General features: G+C 37.2%; 1 protein-coding gene across 1 annotated transcript in view; it reads left to right on the forward strand.

Annotated features, from left to right (window-relative positions):
* Positions 1 to 479: 479 nt before the first annotated feature.
* The window catches only part of LOC133212944 (vasoactive intestinal polypeptide receptor 1-like), a 37,938-nt gene continuing 19,493 nt past the window's right edge, over positions 480 to 18,924 (forward strand). The window contains exons 1-3 of the mRNA XM_061354815.1: positions 480 to 661; positions 8,631 to 8,955; positions 17,922 to 18,021. Coding sequence (XP_061210799.1) covers positions 480 to 661; positions 8,631 to 8,955; positions 17,922 to 18,021 — 607 coding nt within the window. The remainder of the gene's footprint in view (positions 662 to 8,630; positions 8,956 to 17,921; positions 18,022 to 18,924) is intronic.

Consider the following 18,924-nt stretch of genomic DNA (forward strand, 5'->3'; position numbering starts at 1 on the left):
CAGGTTCCTGAAGAGGCCAAAGTCTGCTCTTTTAAAGTCTAGGGCAGTGAGCTTGCTGCACGCTCTTCTCACTGTCCTAAGGATCTCAAATTCAACCATCTCGTAGTCACTGCATCCAAGGCTGCCCTGCAGTGCCACATTTCCAATGAGCCCTTCCCTGTTGGCGAGCACAAGGTCAAGCATGGCACCTCTCCTTGTTGGTTCCTCTATTACTTGCAGAAGGAAGTTGTCTTCCAAACAATCGAGGAACCTCCTGGATTGCTTGTGCTGGGCCGTACCATCATTCCAACAGATGTCAGGGTGGTTGAAGTCACCCATGAGAACGAGGGCCTGTGAGCGTGAGGCTTTTCCTATCTGCCTATAGAGTGCTTCGTCCACAGATTCCTCTTGGTCAGGCGATTCTTTTCCCTGACAGTGGCTGTAGCAGAGAGCTCAGTAAAGGTTTAAGAACAAAACAACTATGCAGGGACATATCCAAAATGGGTGTTTTCCAAAAATACCTGTCTGACTTCCAAAAGTCTGCAGACCAGCAACTTCTGAAAAATGTTCTGGGCCAGATTGTTCAATGGCTTAATCCTTTGTTACACAAGTCGATCACTTTAAACACAGCGCAGTGGCCTATTGACCCATTTGGCCCTATGACAGTTGACTGCTATTTAAAGTAGGTATTTGTTAAGGATGTGTGATTTCAGTCTTTTCTAATAATTATCAGCTCATCCTCCTCCTCCTATGGTATTTTATCTGGCCTGTGTGTAAATCTTGACTCTCCTTACAAACTAGAGCAACATTAGAGAATTTTTTCACTAACATTATTGTAAGGATTTTTGATAGACTTTATTTCTATTTTCAGTTTTCACAATTATTTTCCCTGGGAGAAAATACACTGCTTGTTACTTCTGCTCTCCTGGGTGTAAGCCAATTTTAATGCTGAGTTAGTTTCTATTCATGAGTTGCTGGGTGTAGATCGATCCTAATGCTGACTTGTTTTTCGTTCAGCTATTTTTGTGGGTATATGCCATAAAAATTTTCTTACATTATTCAATTAATTCTGTAGGAAATAGCTTAATTCTCTAGATATGATTGTGCTATACACTCACTACTGCACAGCTCTCTCACTCAAAAAATGCCAACCAACCACCTTATGGTTGAATTACATTAATTTTTTAATGGAAAGAAAATGGTTTTGAAACCTTTTCTCACACAGTGTTATTACTGCTATCTATAATTGCCTTTAAAAAAATAAGAGTAACAATGAGCAAGCTCTACAAAAAACTATAACAAGAAAAAAGCATTTTCCACACGTACACATGATAAAAAAAAACCCCCATGATTATCTAGAATTATTAAATCAAGCAATGATTGATGTTTTAGAATTCAAATGTCACGTGACTTGCAAAATTAGCTCATGTAGAATTCTGATTCCATTACTACTGTTTTCTTAAAATAGGGATTTTCAAGTTAACACTTAAAATTACACTCACCCTTAATATGTCATACGGTTGAGTTACTAAAAAAAGTGTTTAATGATAAAAACAATATAGCAGATATAGCAATAAAATACACCATTTACTCTTCCGAAATGCTGAGTTTGCTCAAAACAAAATCTCACTTAAACAACGACTACAGCCTTAATTTTGGCTCCAGATGGTATTTTGACTTACTGATTTGCCAAAAGTTTAAACAGTGCTCTCACTTTGAGTTGAATCAAGATTTCTTTTCAATTTCCTTGTGAATGCCACAACAGTGACAAATGTAATTCTTTACAGTTTTCCTGAAGATTAGTTAAACTGATGCAGATCTGTTAAACTGTTGCAAGTTCGCAAATTTTGCATGTTAAAAAAGCTTCTTTGGTTCATTGTTCTATTCCTGAGGGTGATTGATTTTGACTCCTGCATTTAGGTATCAGAGAGTATAGCATCTGGCGTCCCCACACTAGTTTTAACATGAAATAAAAGCCCAGTTGTAAAACCCAAATAGGATTAAATATCATTTTTGTCATGGATTTTTCATGAAGATATGTTCTGCCACTAATAAATGGACCTGTTCATTGATTACTAGTTTGTGCTGTGATTTTAGCTAAACATGTTATTTGAAATATGGTTTTCATCAAATCTAAAAGCAGTTATTTGAAAACACTTTGACAGGCATAAGATTTGGGTTTTTTTCATGTATTCAGTTTCTTCTGGCAGTGGTAATCTTTTATACTGGAAAAGAGAAGAGAAAGAAACTTATGGAGAGAACTGGGAATAAAGAAGAGAAGAAAATAAAAAAAAAGGTATCCCTATAAAGGTCAATTTCTTAGCCAAATTTGATGGTGTTTTTCTAAATAGATTTTACATTTGATCCTTTCTCACTATTAGCCTGTCAGATTTATTAAACAGGAAACACTTCAGCTCCTAAGGGTCTGAAGGGATTGCTGTTCATGAGATGTGTGGTAGCTTAGATTGTGCAGTTACTTACACGTGCTCTTTAGGGTAGTATTTAAGGAACACACTTTGCAGCATCCATTTTGTCAGACTTCAGACATGTTATAGAAGGGGAAGGTCTCCCTATGTACTCCATAGAAAAGGAGAGAGAAGTTCTTCCACAAAGTAGTTTAGGCCAGAAGCATAACTGGCATTTCTGGGGACTGAGTCTCTTCAGAGGAAACTAATACACGGCTTACTTCCAAGATTAATGTAAATGGAGAAATTCCATAGTTCTCTGTACATAGGCCAAATATGTACATTGAAGGGAGTAGGCTGTTGTTGGTATGTTTTACATAGATACCAGAAAAATTTTCTGTTTAATACTAGAGATTGATGCCCTCCTGTTTTCCCACAGCAGCTACTTTTTAGGGTGAATACTAGTGCTCTGATAACTACAACTTTAGCTGGAAGATATACATGAAAGTTTCATCCCTATAAGACTTGATTCTGTCCCATTTGAGGGTTGTGTCTCATAAATCTTTAGCTATAGTATTTTGCACTCCCAGAAATGCAGTCAACTAATTTCCCCCTACTCATACCTTGCAATGCTTGGCGTTGAGCACACAAGGTTTTCCTCACAGCAAAGCTTTTGGCTTCTGTTATGATTTCTTTTTTCCTTAGTTCTTCTTTTAAAAAATGCCAGCATTCAGAATAATGAGACTCCAGGGGGTAGATCACATAACGCATTTATGTGTTGGATTCACATAATCATTATAGACAATGACACAGAGGATCAAATTGGTCTAACGTTAAAATAAAAATATATGAAAAAAGTCATAAAACAAGACACTTGAGCACATCTGCTTTTCTTCTTTCACTACCAGTATGGCATGAGAAGCTTAGCTGTACATATCTACACCACAAAAAATTGAAGAAGTTGAGAAGAACTTCATACTTTCTAAGATCAGGGATAGATTCATCACGTAAGAATGGTGCCTCAATTTATAGCATAGTTGTGTCTTTGTATTTATTGCTGTTCAGATATTTTTCATTATTTTTCTAATAAGAGTTCTATTTAAAAAAAAGTGCTTACATATTGCAATCTTTGTGTGTAATTCTTAGTTAATCAAAATATAATCAATGTTTAGCTAATCATCATCTTATATGGCTTTTCTTTATGCTATCCTATGACTATTAAGAAATTGGCCAACTCATGAAATTCATATATAAGGTGGTTGCTTCGTACCCATGTATCACCTTCTTCACATTGCTCCTCCCACAAGTGATGTTTCTTCTAGACATTAAAAACTTCTGTGAATATATTTGTACCTTATCAGCTTCTGAAAACACATGGTTGTATTTGTCTGAGTTACTTGGCTGAATACTAGAAGCACGTACATTTGCTGTAATGCTCACTGTGTTTGGCCTAGCACTCTTCTAGCTGATACCTGAGCACAACTCCAGTGCTAGCACAGTCAGAGTCTGTTTCAATGGATGGTTAAGGATGGGGCTGAGCTCTTTCTGGGGGAAATAGAAGCTAGCTATATGGACAGAAACCATCTTTACCACTTGTTCTTGCAAACACAGAATGGGCCCTTGACCATTTTGTTCTGCTAGGGTTCATGTAAGCTTTGGACTCTCAGAAAGTCCTCCCCATTAGTCTGAGCTTTGTGTTGAACTGAGTGCAATATGGTGTTTCCACAAAGCTGAGAAACTAGAAAGACACACTAATAAGATTATGTCAAATAACAGGAAGAACTGGAACACACCAAGAATTTTGTTGTTGTCTAGAAAAAATAGTGGTGGGAAGACAGTCCTCATTATTCAGAGAAATTTTGTCAAATTGAATTTAATGGTTTCTGTGACTATGAAAATAAGATGGAATAATCAGTTCACATTTGCATTCTTAATACCTGAAATTTGATAAGACAAGTACTACTATAAGGGTGAACTGTCTGTCTTAGCCCCTTCTACAATCAGTGGAGAAATTGGCATAATGAAAGAGAATGTCTGGACAAAAGATGCCCTGATTTCTGTTAAACATAAAAAAAGCAGACACCAGTATACACTAGTAATTGAACTTCTATGCTCTTAAAAATAGGTTACTCATGTTTACATATCTTCGGTTTTGTAGGCCCAACCTATACTTAGAAGAAACATAGAACTTTAATTGGCCGCATAAGGGGAGCAATTTTATGGTCTTAAAACCATATTTTAGTGAATAAAAACCAGTGTTGATCTACTCATCTTGAAAAACAAAGAGAAATGTAATTAAGTTGAAATGGCCAGAGGAAAGCAAGAAAAAAAATGAATAATATAATGCACAAAACTATTTCTGAGAGCAGGAACAGCTGGTTTGTCAACTCTTTAAGGACTATTAACAGGAATGAAGATTGCATTGTGTATCACTGGGAAGTAACTCCTTAGGTTCGAAAAATGACTTTCTTATTCAAGAGATGAGATACAAAAGAAATAGAGAAGGGATCACTAACAGTTTTGTGTGGTTTTCTTTTTTTTAAGTAGAAATACTAAAATAATTAAAGGAGTTTATTAAAAGACTCTAATTAGTATGTTTGTGGTAGGTAGGTACAGATAAAATATATTTTTTAATTTAGAAAGCATCTTAGATGCTTGGGTGGAATTAAGTTTACAGGTTAAAGCACATGGGACTGAATACATATGAGTCAAGTGTCCATGACTGTGTGACAAACTCTGCCTATATTTCCATGGCATTCCTAGAGTCAGCCAAGTAGCAGCAACAGACTATGTGTACATAGGGGAGCAGAGCCCCATCATAGCAGGAGTCAACTTTACCTAATCAAAATAGAAAGTAGATAACACAGTGAGTGTACACAAAGAAAATGAATTGGAAAAATTATCCTCATGAATCTCTAAGTACTTGTTTTCTGATATTTAATGACTTACCTCTTTAGTCTCAAAACCAATGCCTTCCTTCAGCTGTTTTACCTTCCTGCCTTCATCCTACTCTCTCAAGTATCACACAGAGATCATCCTCAGGAATAAAGCTTCTATCTTTTCTATATACAACTTTTTAAATACAGTGGAGTTTTGCTTTCAGTTATAGATGCAATATGTTTTTCAGTAATGTCATATTCTATCTAACTACTGGATTATGTGCTTTCAGTAATTGCAGCCTTCTTCCCAGATTTCCAGGGCTTTTTGTTTTGCATCTTCAGATTTATCAAAAGATTGTTTAGAAATGTCAATAGATTCATCTTTATCCTCTGGCTGATGGTTCACATTGCAATGTGGTGCCAGTGCATTACACTTTTGTTGTCTAAAGAGGTGCTTGTATATGCACACAGAGGGAGCACAGCTGCATTTCAAAAGACTTCTGTTATGGAAAAGCCTTATTCAGGTACCATATGATATCAAAAAAACTTTTTCTAGCTTCTGCGAAGGTTCTAAGAAGCTCAGTAAATGTCAAGTAATTTTCATCAAATGGTATACGTTGATTCAGAATATCCATGATGGGATAGGAAGGATCTCAGGTCTATTGCTTCATTGATTAAGTTTCATACTGTAGCAATGTCTTGATTTCTTGTTGATGTTAACAAGAGGACATTTTTATGCACATCAGAGTTATATTCTGAGCCTACATTGGTGTTGTAGAGCAGCAGGAAAATGCATATGATCCTTATTTTAGATTAGGAATACTATAATTGCTGAAGAAAGAAGAAAAAAAAAGCTTTGGTATAGCCAGTTTATCAGGTAAGGAGCTCTTTTGGTGACAAAAAGTAGTAAAATGCATCAGAGCATACATGAGATTATGAGAAGTATGGTTACTTTCCTGAATTACTTCATTATTGGATCTTCTTTGGGTACATACAGAGAAAGAGCAGAATGAATAAAGTAAATGAATATGATAAAAAGAAATTAGGTTTTAGACTAAATTAGGTTATAGTTTACAAAAGGAACTGTTTAAACTAATGAAAGAATATAAGTAGACTAAGGAACTCTGATACTTTAATGTAGGCAAGGTTTATAACATTAACTCGAGTGAATTGTTACAAAAATAATTAATTTAAAGCTCAAGGATTGGAATGTGGGCTGTTTTTCAGATGAGCTGGAGATCAAGACTGGAAAAGCAGAAAGAGAAGACAAAATATGTAAGGAAGGAAGCACTGACAGACAGTATCTGCCCAAAGAAGCAATGTCATTTCCTAAGGACTACTTACAAAAACCCATGTCAAGAAACTATACAAAAAAATAATACCAAAAGTAATGATTCTCACTTAGGTTTGCTCCAAACTTGGAGACTGGTTATGACAACCAAAAAGACTTCATGAAAGTGACCTGAGAGGCCTTAAATAATGGAATCCAGCTGAAACATTGTAGATGGGAATGCTATGCAGATACTAAATTAATTACATCTTTGTGTTTACATTGTGACTCTTGAGATCAACCTTTTTGAAACACAGCAAACAAATCCCTGAGCAACATCGCCTGACTTTGCAATCTGACCTATTTTGAGGTGAGGAGACAGTTGGGGCCAGATGTTCATAGGTGTCTTCTGACCTAAATTTATCTGTTATTCTGTGATCTTTTACACTAAATTTGGTTGAATACTGTTCAGAAGGAATTATAATCTGTTCCTTTCTTGGGGGTATTTGATAGGCCTCTACTTTGCATTTTAATTTGCATAAGAATTAGGAACTGCCTGATACCCTGTGGTGCTCGCCTTGTAGTTGTACCCTAAAAATTATTCCAGCGTGACAAGAACCACCTTGTTGACTAGTGAAAGTTGGCCACAGCTTTAACTCATCCATAACAGATGGGGAAACAGTCAAAATCAGCCTTTAATATTTTTTTTTAAATGTTTTAATCTATTTTATAACAAACTTGATTTTTGGAGTAGCATTTGAGGCTTATCTGTACAGATAAGTGATGAGATGACATTATGCACTAATGAAAGATAAACATATAGAAAAAAAGGGTTACAATGAATACAACCCAATGGATATTGGGTTGCAAATATTATCCCACTGATCTATCCCTTTGTCCCCTTCTTTATTCTGCACAAGTTGTAGAACTGACTGCCTATCTAGCATGAGCCTGGGGGATAATATTTGATTTTAAACACATATTTCTTTGATTTGCAAGACTAAGGTAGGGTGCATCCTGATACAAAACACTCACATTTCAGCATTTTAACACAGCTGTCCAAACATTTACAGGCTGTCTAGATTCCTGTTACAAAAAAGTGAAGTAGTCAGGACTGTCAGGGTGCAAAGAGATGAATTAATAGATAACACTGACATGACTTAGTTTCTTAAAAATAGGTAAGAAATTCCACTCAAGGTGCCCCTGTATATCTGAAATATCTAGGTGGAGCTAACAGAAAAGATACATGACTTACATGATAGTTATACATTTATGGAGAAAGCTGCAGAAATCTGTATTTCCTCTAATGGTATCAGATGCTTGTTTTGGGGTAACATAGGTGAATTCTGAATTTCTTCTCACTATACAGAACTTCTGTGTTTAACACCATTGAGAAATAATGAATGATAAACAGGGTATGAAATAGCACTTAAATCTTATCAAGAAAAAATGCCTTTATTTTTATGTCCACAACTTCTATTATCGCGGGCTCAGAAATAGCTGGTGTCATAAATATTGGTGCAATATTTACTGTGGTAAAGCCCAGAACTGGTGCCTAGGTCATAGAATCATAAAATCATAGAATAGTTAGGGTTGGAAAAGACCTTAAGATCATCAAGTTCCAACCCCCCTGCCATGGGCAGGGACACCTCACACTAAACCATATCACCCAAGGCCTCGTCCAACCTGGTCCTACGGACCCTGACATTTAAAAAAATTATGAAATTTTTTTTTCCTTCCTCTCATCCCCCTCAAAATAATCTAAGCCATAAACAAGAGCTTTAATTTGTAACTATTTCACCAAGAAATAAAGCTACATTTGAGTCACCTTTTTAACATGGGGGCCAGAAAGACCTTATTCAAGTTGTGTAGGAAATTCTTTGTCACTGCGTGAAATTTTCCATCTGAGAGGAGGGGGATGCCAAAACACAGAAACTCCATCTGTTAGAGTCCCCAGGGAATACCACGCTGTCAGACCCACTTAAAGCCCAGATCCTTTGAAACCTGCTGCCACCAGCTACAAGCATGGTTGCATTAGCAGGGCAGTGAACCCAGCATATCTCCTTGTAGAGTGTGCTTCCAAACACACCCTCAAAGACCTTCAACTGCTACAGCTCCCAGCAGGTGGGCGACCAGAGGAGCTGCTCGTAGTGATGGGTCCAAAATCCCAAGGGGGGATGCTTGGGAATCTCCTTCCCTCCGCTGCAAGCTTGGTACCGTGGGGCGCGAAACTGCCGGGGTCACCCGGGAGGGATCGGGGTGTCCGGTAAGGGAGGTGCAAGGCTCTCTGAGGCGGGTCTTGGGCAGGTGGAGGCGGGCCGAGCTTCGGCTTTTGACAGCTTCACAGCGAGCAGAGAGAGCGGGGAGGACCTGGCGGCTGCTGCGGAGGATGCGAAGTTTGTGCTGGCTGCTGCTCCCGCTGGTGAGTGCCCGGCGGAATTTCGGGGAGGGGGTGGGGCGGTGGATCGCACAGCTGGCTCTTGAAACTATTGCCCACAGCTGGATGGCACTGCAGCTGCCCTGCAGGATCCGGGGAGGGATGTCTGCAGAGGCAGGGTAACTTTTCTTGTAACATGGAGCAGGTAGAAAGAAAGAAGAACAAGGAGAGAATTATAAACAGAGGGATGGGGATGTAGGAGGAGAGGAAAGAAAAAAATAATCCTGAGTTAGAGGCTTGACCAGGCTCTTTGTATTGATCTTTTTTTTCTGGCCCTGAGGTGCTATTAATAAATGTCTTTTCATTTCCATTCATTAGAATTGCAGTTTCCAAAGGACAGAAAAGCATCCCTAAATCAGAACAGCTGTAGCATGCCTTTAGAGGGACAGAAGGGGACAGCTTTCTGTGGCAGTTGTCCTGAGAAAGGCAACTTTGCTAAAGAAGGAAGATAAGTAAAAAGGAATAGTTCTTCCTTATGTGTTTGAGACATTTACCTCTTTGAGAGGCCACTGATGTATTTACTGCTGGAGGCATCTGCTTATAATATCACCAAGCAGCAGAATGAGCCATCATGTCTGCTATGCACTGGAGGCAGCAGGTGAGATTGTAACATTAAACATCAGGGAAGATGAATGAGCACAGAAACACAATTCAAGCACATATATCCCTCTCTAAGCCCCATGTTCTAATCCTGACACTGCCTGGGCTAGATAGCAAAAGCTAGTGTAATTACAAGTACAGTTATATATCCTCCCCCCCCCCCCTAGTCTTCAGCCTCAGAAAAGTGTTTGTTTGGAAATCTTTCTATGTGTGTGATTCCCAGGGACTTATTAATTCTAACTTTAACCATTTAACAGTTAAATGCTTAGTGTGGGCTGGGATTCAGAATCCTGTGGTAGCCAAAGGAGGAATAGTCACCTTACTGGGAGGCATTTCATCTTGTCCTGAGAAAGACAGAATCGTTCTCTTCTCTTCCCCTGATAATAGTGAGAGCCTAGATGGTTACAGACTGACCTTGACCCTTCAATTTTACAAGGTGAAAGATAGGATGTACATTTTAACATCTGTACCTCTTATCCTCTGGAACTCATTCTTTCCTCTGTATTTATACAGTTTTATGTGCAAGTGATAGGATATAGGTCTTTGCTATATAAACCTTGCCACATACACTTATTCTTATGTATGATACCTTTCTTTTAGGGAAAGCTGGTCAACCTAAAGTGTTATACTGCTACAGGGAAAGCGTCTTTAGCATCTGGATTAGGCTTTTAACATGTAATAGAATCACAACTTGTTCTTGCAGCTGTCAGCAGTGGAGTTAACCTGGAGCGATTTATCATGCACATCTGTGGGCTGCCGTGCATCATGCCATGCACAGCAGCAGACTGTGACCATAATAAAAGAAATTCTACAAATGGCATGCTCTATGTAGCTTTTGGCTTCAAACTATTGCTCATGTATGAAATCCAACTACATGTTGATAAAAGTCAGTGCTATAAATATCAGTGGTTTTCATGTATCTAGGTCTTGTGGGAGGCTTTGCACCCTAAGTGAGACAGTCAGAGAAGGCCAGAAACCCATAGGGTGTATTGAGTAAATAGTTCTCTCATATTTCAAAGGATAATGTCAGATAAAAAAAAAAAAAAAAAGATTCTAGTGTGGATTCTGCAAAAAAAATCATTATTCAGATATGAAAATAAACCAGAAGTGTAATCCTGAAAACTTGCTCTGTGAAACTGGATATTTTACCTCCTATCAGCTCCACGGGGAGCTGTATGTTGCTGGATAATACCTTGTGCCTTGCAGAATATAGTCCTTGACATTAAAAATTACCATTTAATTGTGACAAGGAACAGGGAACAGTGGGTGCTGAAATATGTAAAAATGACTTTTTTTTTCCTGTCTTAAAGAGTTCAGAGTCTCAAGAAACCAAGGATGTGGAACAGAAAAGGCTGCACTCAGTCTTTCCTGCTGAGCTAAACTGCTGCTGCTTCAAACATGTAACAGCTTTTCACATTTCTGTGGACAGGGTGCAGTTTGATCTAGTGATTGGAAGTGAGAATGGAAACATAGATGGGTTATTGTTGAGATATACATTTACTTTAATAAAGCATTTATTGTGGTAATAGGCATATGGATCCAAATCCATAGCAAGACATTTAACTCTCAGTAAAACAGAACTGGGTGCCTAAATTTCTGATATTGCTAGTATGGGATGATTTGTGTTGGAGGGACATACATGCTTCTTCTATGGATTTAGTCCTTACAGACCTTAAGTTACCCTCCATAGGGAACTGAAGGTGTAGAAGAATCAATCTGTTTAGGTGTTTCATTAGCCTGTAGAGAATAACTGGGGGAGACATGCTCCTGTACATTGAGTCACTGTCCTCAAATAGGTGTCTGAAGGAGGTAGGAGGAATACTTCCCTGAAACTGTTTTACTGCCTTCATTGATCATTAAGGAAAGCTTTATGGGGGAGTTTAGATTAATCATCTAAAATTATCTATCTAGAATCAGGAATCTTGCCTAAAGCTACTCATTTATCCTCCTTCAATACTATTGGGAAGAGGTAAAAACCCTCCAAGAACAATGGCTAGGGCTTAAGCTGAGTGAACTTGCTGATGGTCTTTGACATCTAGGTTTCAGTCCTTTGGGATTAGGTGACATGCACCCCACTTTTCAGTAAAGATACTATATATGCAGAAATGGAGAATTTTCTCTTTAACATGAAGGAATACTTGCAATAGCAGAAAACAAAGTTCCTCAGTTATTAGAGTTCTGTTATTCTTTGTTATTGATGGCTTAATGCTCCACCAAATTTAGCATACGGCTAATAAACTAATTTTTTTTTCAAGATCACAGTAATTATGTAGGATTTATAAACAATATAAGTTAGAATGGCTGCATTGTCACATACGAATTACCTATGAGTAACATATACAGTGATATAGAGATATGTGTATACATATAGTGATATACATAGATATGTATATACAGCGAGTACTGTTCTGTCTATGCAGTTAAATACAGTCAGATAAATTCAATCCAGTACACACAGGAGCATTCAAGCATTACTCCAATGTCTTAAAAACAATCTTGAAAAGATATTCCTCTAAATGACTGTAAGGCAATCAATGTCTCAGCTTCTCTTGTTCCACAGGTAATCGAGTTAGAAAAAGAAAACAAACACTGAAAATGTCCTCTAGGTAGTCATTTTAAGCCAAAAAGACTCCTGAAATAATCTGTTTAATTGGCTGAAGGGAAAGATTGGAAATAGGTTTTTACCTTTGGGGTTGAAAGCTTCAGGGATCAAGACTGTGTCAGAGCTTGAAGTTGGGGTCAGGACTTTCTATAATAGCTAAATATGTTGCTGCTGACTGGAGTCACATCACTGCTATGGTGACCTTGTGCTTTGCAATCAGAATCAAGAGTTGAAAATGTGGCTTGGATATAGTAGAAACAAATTGGATGTTCATCTATTTTTTCAAATCCATTTGTGCGGTGGGCTTTTTTGCTGCATAAGAAATCTTTGGTTATTTTTTATAGTTTCTTTTATTTTTCTGACAGAACATAATGCTATGCATATTAAGGTACAAATATCCCAGAATTACGTATAGGGCACAGTAGGTAAGAAGATCCTTACAGAAACAATTGTGATCATAGCTCTGCTGAAATGGACAAGAGCTAACGGAACTTGAGGTTAGTCCCAGCTCCCTTTGAAACACATGTGAAAATTTGCCCTAACTTCAGTGACCTGTATTTCCCAGTCTCCAGGCTTTTTAATTAGCATTTGTCATTTTGAGTAATTCTGAATGAAATTTTGATACAATATTTTCAACAGACCAAGAAATTTTTCAAAAAGACTGAGGTTTTCTTTGTCTTCTTCATTTTTCATGAGCCTCCTTGCACCCTATAAGACTTTTCTGTTCACCAAAGTTCCAGTTGAAAAAATTGTATGCATTTCAGAGTATACCCTGGTTCTCAACACTGGTCAGCTTTCAGGACTGAGTGAATACTTCCTTTCACAATTAAAAATGGTCAGGGAATGAAGGGGTTTCTTACCATGCCTTTCTGTATCCTAAAACACAAGGTGTGTTTTAATCCTCCAAGTTGGGAGTCAGTGTGTGATGTGAATGGCAGATAGCTGTGGTTTTGTATAAAGGAAATATTTAGGCATCAGAGCCATACCAGAAAAAAATGAACAGGGGAAGCACAGACAGGGAGAACAGGGAATACAGAGATGATTTCAGAGCACATCTGAGATGAGATCTGACACATGAATGAAAGCTTTAGAGACAGAAGCAAAAAGAACAGTGATGAATAATCTTAGTAAATTATTTATACGCTTGACACAAAACCTATTTATGAGGTTTTAGGATTTCATGACACTGGAAATGAAACTGGAAAGACCCTTCAAGCTCTTGAAACCTTGCCATCATGACAATTATTTCAGGCACTTCTTTGATTTTTTATTAATTTTCAAAAAGACTGTTACCAATTTACTTCTGGCTCTTTGATTCCATTGAATTGCTTTTTCAAGAATGAGTAATATATTCAGTGCCCAGTTTTGAAACACTTCCCTTGTTTTCTGAAAGCACAGAAAAGGTTCCTACTTTTCCTCAAGTGTGTTTCTTAATGACTGTAAATCTGTATTTTGTATGACATCTAAATTACAGCTTTTCTACACTGCAGTAGCCTATGGGCACCATCTTTGTGTGGGATCTCAGGAAAGATTGCTTTTAATTAATTTGCACTAAGTATGGCCTGAGGATGGTTCTAGAATAAGTCTCTTCCCAGTCCTTTCTAGGTCTGTTGTTGTCCAACATGAACAAATGAAAGCCCTGAGTGCAATTACCTTGGGTTTTCTGTTCAGATTTGAGCAAATAAGTAAGCTATCATGTATAAAGTAAACGCAAAACAGTGTTATACTATCTGTCAATATACCACTTAAGATTTCAATGCAATAGCATCACAGATGTTAAGAAAACAAAGTCTAAATGTAAGTGCAAGCCCAAAATCTGACTTTCTAAATGGTTTCATATTTTTAGCATACCAGTGCCTATCGCAGGTAACTTTTTAATGTTCACGATGTGATTACCTTTTTCTGGGCAAGATTGTTTCCATGGTTAGGATTTAGAGTTAAAACACCTCTGTGAATTTTGGCTGGTCATTAATGTTCAGAGTAGCAGAAAGATCTTTGTGTTATGATGCAGAGCAATGTAAAGTTCCATTTGTTGAGTACTGTCTGCAACACTGCATGGAACCTCAGTTTTCTGTATAAGCCTTTGGATGAAGGCACCCCACTGCTATTTTCAGTAATGTTCATGCCAGGTTGCTGCTTATATACTAGGAAATGTTGATCTGAGAAGAATTCCAAATCAGCCTCTTACACTTATTACTGTAGTATGGAAAACTGCCAGATTGGACATCCCTGCTTCAGAAATCTCTGGTTTGGTTGTTTTTTTCTTAAATTATCCTTTTCTAGGAGGATAATTGCACAGAAGCTCAACAGGAGCTTCTCTTTTCCTACAAGAGATCAGTTATCACAGCAGATGCCTCCTAAATTGCAGTACTATGTCTTTGCAACAAACACAGGGACCCTGTTTTCTAGAAAACCCCATCACTTAACAATCGTAGGCAGATTAGAGCAACAGCATGCACTTTTCTCTCAAGGTATTGTGAGATTAATAACAAAAAACAAGTAAGGCATAGCCAACAAATCGCATGTTCTGCCCAGAAGGTTTTTCTTTAACTGTAAAATGGTTTAATGTCTTCCTCTTTCTTAAAGCCTAAGGAAAACCAACAAATTGAAGCATCATCACTGCCCTCAATTTCTTGTATAGGTCTTTTATTTTCCCTTTCTTTTTCTTTTTTTTTTTTTTTTTTTTTTGTAACAGTAGGATTTCTTCTAGTAAGGCTACATGATTGCCAGCTAACATCAGCCTCATTTTAGCTTCCTATGTGATAGTCTGTATTTTACATTTGCAATTACATTTGACGTTGATTTTCAAACACGAAAATGTCAGTAATATTTAGCCTGTGCACTAGCCTATAATAAAAATTCCAGAAAGTAGAGAAATTACTTCTTTCCTGTCCAGCTGCATCCATCTTTATGAAATGAAATAGTGAGATATGTACGCAACAATCATTTTGTTACTACTACTCAAATAATTCATTCGTTATGTAGGCTGACTTTAAAGTGAAATATATGTTAAAAGATACAGCAATGATCAGGGATCCTATTAATACCTGAAAAATTTCATTTTAGAATTGTGTTATTATAGTTGAAAAGCAAGAAGTACTATTTTAAGAGTGACTTAATCTAATTTATAAAATGTATTTGAAATTACCTACTGGAGGAATACAATGCATGCAAAAGGCCATGTCTCAATTTTCTTTTCAAACAGTGTCCTTAATCCTCTTTCTGTTCTAATATTAAGAGGTACAAACCGTGTCTAGTTCCTTATAATTAAAAGCAGTCTGTCTATGCTACTTTGAAATTCAAATGTAGGCAGTATTTTTAAAGGTTTAAAAAGATAGTTGCGTTTTGTTCTTCTTTTTTTTTTTTTCCTTCAGCAGATATCATTGCTAAGATATAAAAGTCTATGTGACTTCAAGTAAAGTTTCTGTGGAAGCTGAAAGAAGTCCTGGTTGCACTGCTCACTGGAAACATTCTGAAGGCTGATAAATCAAATTCCTGAGACTGAAAAGGCAATATAGCAGGGATATTTTCTTCTGTACTGTGTTTTCAAAGTCATTAGAGGTTTAGAATGGCCTACAGTCTTCCTCAGAAATGTCTCAGAAAGCCTTCAATCCATCATTTCTGTTAAAATCACTACCCTCTGAGCCCCTCTCTCTGCCTTGAGTAGCACAGCTTGCAAGAGATCTATTCCATATAAGACTTCCTATGTGCTGAAGATCCCAATATCCCAAATTAGGCTTTGATGCAGTATTCAGTTGTCTGATTACAGTCCAGTTGCTTTCCAGACTCTATTTACTCTTTTGACTTTGTGTCTAATTCAGTTACTTAAGATGGGTATGTAGAAATATTTGAGACATCAAATAAAGCATTTGAGACTTCTACATGGGGCTGGCAAAATTAATACAGAGTGTACAGAAGAGGACTGCAGCATCCCAAACAGCACTAAACATTTCTTTTCCATGTACTGCAAAAGAAGCTCAGATAACAAGATCACATGTAGATACTGACATTGTAGATTCCTTCTTAGAATTGAATTGACTTTCCAGAGACAATAATTTTGGGATGCATTAAGAACATCTTCACAATCAAAGATGTGATGAAGGACTAAATGGGACATGAAATTTTTTGGAGTGGGAGATGAAGGCCAAGCAAAAAACTTGACAGCACCTAAATGACACTAGTCATTGTAGTAGTACAGACAGAAGCATCTGTAGTTAGGAAGATTAATCTAGCCCAAATCTAGCAACTGATGCCTAGAAATCCATTTATGTGTTTAAACGTAGGTATCTTAATCTGTAAGATAAATATAATTGCTTAAACTCCCCAGACAAGTCATTAATTTTTCTTCACCTGATAAAATGGAAACATTACCTCTGTCTAAGGAATGTGTAGCATCCTCACATAATAGGTTGATAAGATTTTGCAATCACTCATATTAAACTATGACCAAGATTACCATTTTTCTATTTTATCTACTCTTGAACTTCTAGATTTCTTATTTAAGTGCCAGCAGACATAAAACTTCTTCCCTATTTATTGCTTCTATTTTTATAATTATGCCAACTGCATTCAGAAGGGAAGAGCTTACACCCTGCTCTCTCAGTAGTGTCATTTGTATGCTCCTAAAATCTCAAGTTTTCAAAGAAGACCAGTATCTCATTCTGTTAGTATCAGCATCAAAGCAGAGTAGATACACCTTTCTGAAATGTAATTAAGACTTTATTATAATGACTAATTCCTTCGATGAAGAAAATGTATTTCCTGGGAACTCCTAAGAATCAAAATAGGAATATTTTGCCAATAGGTAGTTCTGAACACTCAAAATAATTAGCTAAAAATCCCCAAACAAACAAGCAAACATGTATCTTTAAAGAAATATATTTATTTTAATTTGGTTTGTGGGGACTAAATATCTATATGGTGAGACTGCATGTACGTTTGGAGGACTCAGTGTGACTATTCCCATTCACCAAATCACAGTATCACAGTATGCTAGAAATTAGAAAGGACCTCAAAAGATCATCTAGTCCTGCTGGAGCAGGAACACCTAGATAAGTTTACACAGGAATGTGTCCAGGTGGGTTTTGAATGTCTCCAGAGAAGGAGACTCCACAACCTCTCTGGGCAGCCTGTTCCAGTGTTCTGTCACCCTCAATGAGAAGAAGTTTCTTCTCAAGTTTAAGTGGAACCTCTTGTGTTCCAGTTTGTACCCATTGCCCTTTGCCCTATCATTGTTTGCCACTGAGAAGAGCCTGGCTCCATCCTCATGACGCTCCCCCTTTATATATTTATATACACTAATAAGGTCACCCCTTAGTCTCCTCCAAACTATAGAGACCCAGCTCCCTCAGTCTTTCCTCATAAGGGAGATGCTCCACTCCCTTCATCATGGATCAAATCCATTTAAGTTTTGTGAAAAATATTGGTACAAAAAGGAGGTGGTAGAAATATCCAAACTGGAAAAGAGGTGTTACTGAGCTTGACTATTACAATACACTGAGGAATCCATACACCTATGCCTATGCAGATGTGTATACAAATTGTTAAATGTATGAGATTGCAGCCTCCTTCTACTGTTTATGTGTCCTATTTGCAGATACATCGTCACCTGTAGTTTTCACACTTTTAAACCTCAAAGTATCAGCCTCAAGGTATAAAAACTGGAAAGAAACCTCATTCCAATGATCCATTCCTTCTCATTCCAGTAATCACAGAACTTCATGGGGATTTTTGTCTTTTTCTCATTGAGGTTGTGGGAATCCATCCAGAATGCAAGATATTCCAGCAAGTGGTCAAAGAGGAGGCTCTCTGCTTAGAAAAGAATGACTCTCTTTCACCTGACCTTAAAGGTAACAGTCCTGATTGCTAAGCTCTGATATGAATATACCTTCTATATTGTTTCAGGGGCACGATGTCTAGATGTTCTCCTGAGTCAAGATCTGGCTCCTTTTTTATTTGGTTTCTTTAACAGTATTAGGTGCTTCTATAGGATAGGACTTTACCTCATTTCATTTTAGACATCTTTAAAAGCTCAATATCTAAGTCAGAACACGTTTGATTGCCTTTGGTTTAGATGTTTATTTTAGAATGGGATTAATTTTTCTCTGGAGCAAATTTTACTTACTAGCTATGGAATGAGACAAAGATTATTGTTTCAGACCTTGACAAGTTTTAATGCTTAATTAGGGCACGTAAACCCTACCTGAAATATCTTACAATCCTAAATTTTTTTGGTGTGGTTTTTATTTATATCTAAAACTCCAAAGAAGCTTCCACAGAAGACAGTGAAAAGCATGCTGAAATTATATTGTTATGGGAATCATTCCAGTGTGGTGAAAATGCTTTTTACAAAAATATTTTATCTGGGGTATTTTAAAGTTAGGTTAAGATTGATAAAAGTCTCTAGCTTGCATTTCAGTTTTCAGGAGCTGATTGAGACAAACCAAAGAGTCACAGTTGTGCAGTTACTTCTCAGTAGAGAATCTGTGCTGGAATTAGTTTATGTTGCAGAACTTTTAATCTAAAGTAGTTCCATATTATTCTTGTTACACAGAGCAATGTCTACCGAATTTTATCAGTAGACCCCAGGGTGCAATTCTTCTCAACTCAAAGTAGATCTGTAAAATGGACCCACTGAATCAAGCTCTAAAAATATTTATTTTTCTCCATTGTCTAAAACCAACTGACCGACCAACCAAAAAAAAAAAAAAAAAAGCCCCCCCCCAAAAAAAAAAAAAGAGCCCTGGGTTACT

This window comes from Neopsephotus bourkii, unplaced genomic scaffold (genome assembly GCF_033783945.1).
Source record: "Neopsephotus bourkii isolate Nb327-2 ecotype Australia unplaced genomic scaffold, CSIRO-AGI_Nbou_v1 NB_745, whole genome shotgun sequence".
Classification (NCBI taxonomy): domain Eukaryota; kingdom Metazoa; phylum Chordata; class Aves; order Psittaciformes; family Psittacidae; genus Neopsephotus; species Neopsephotus bourkii.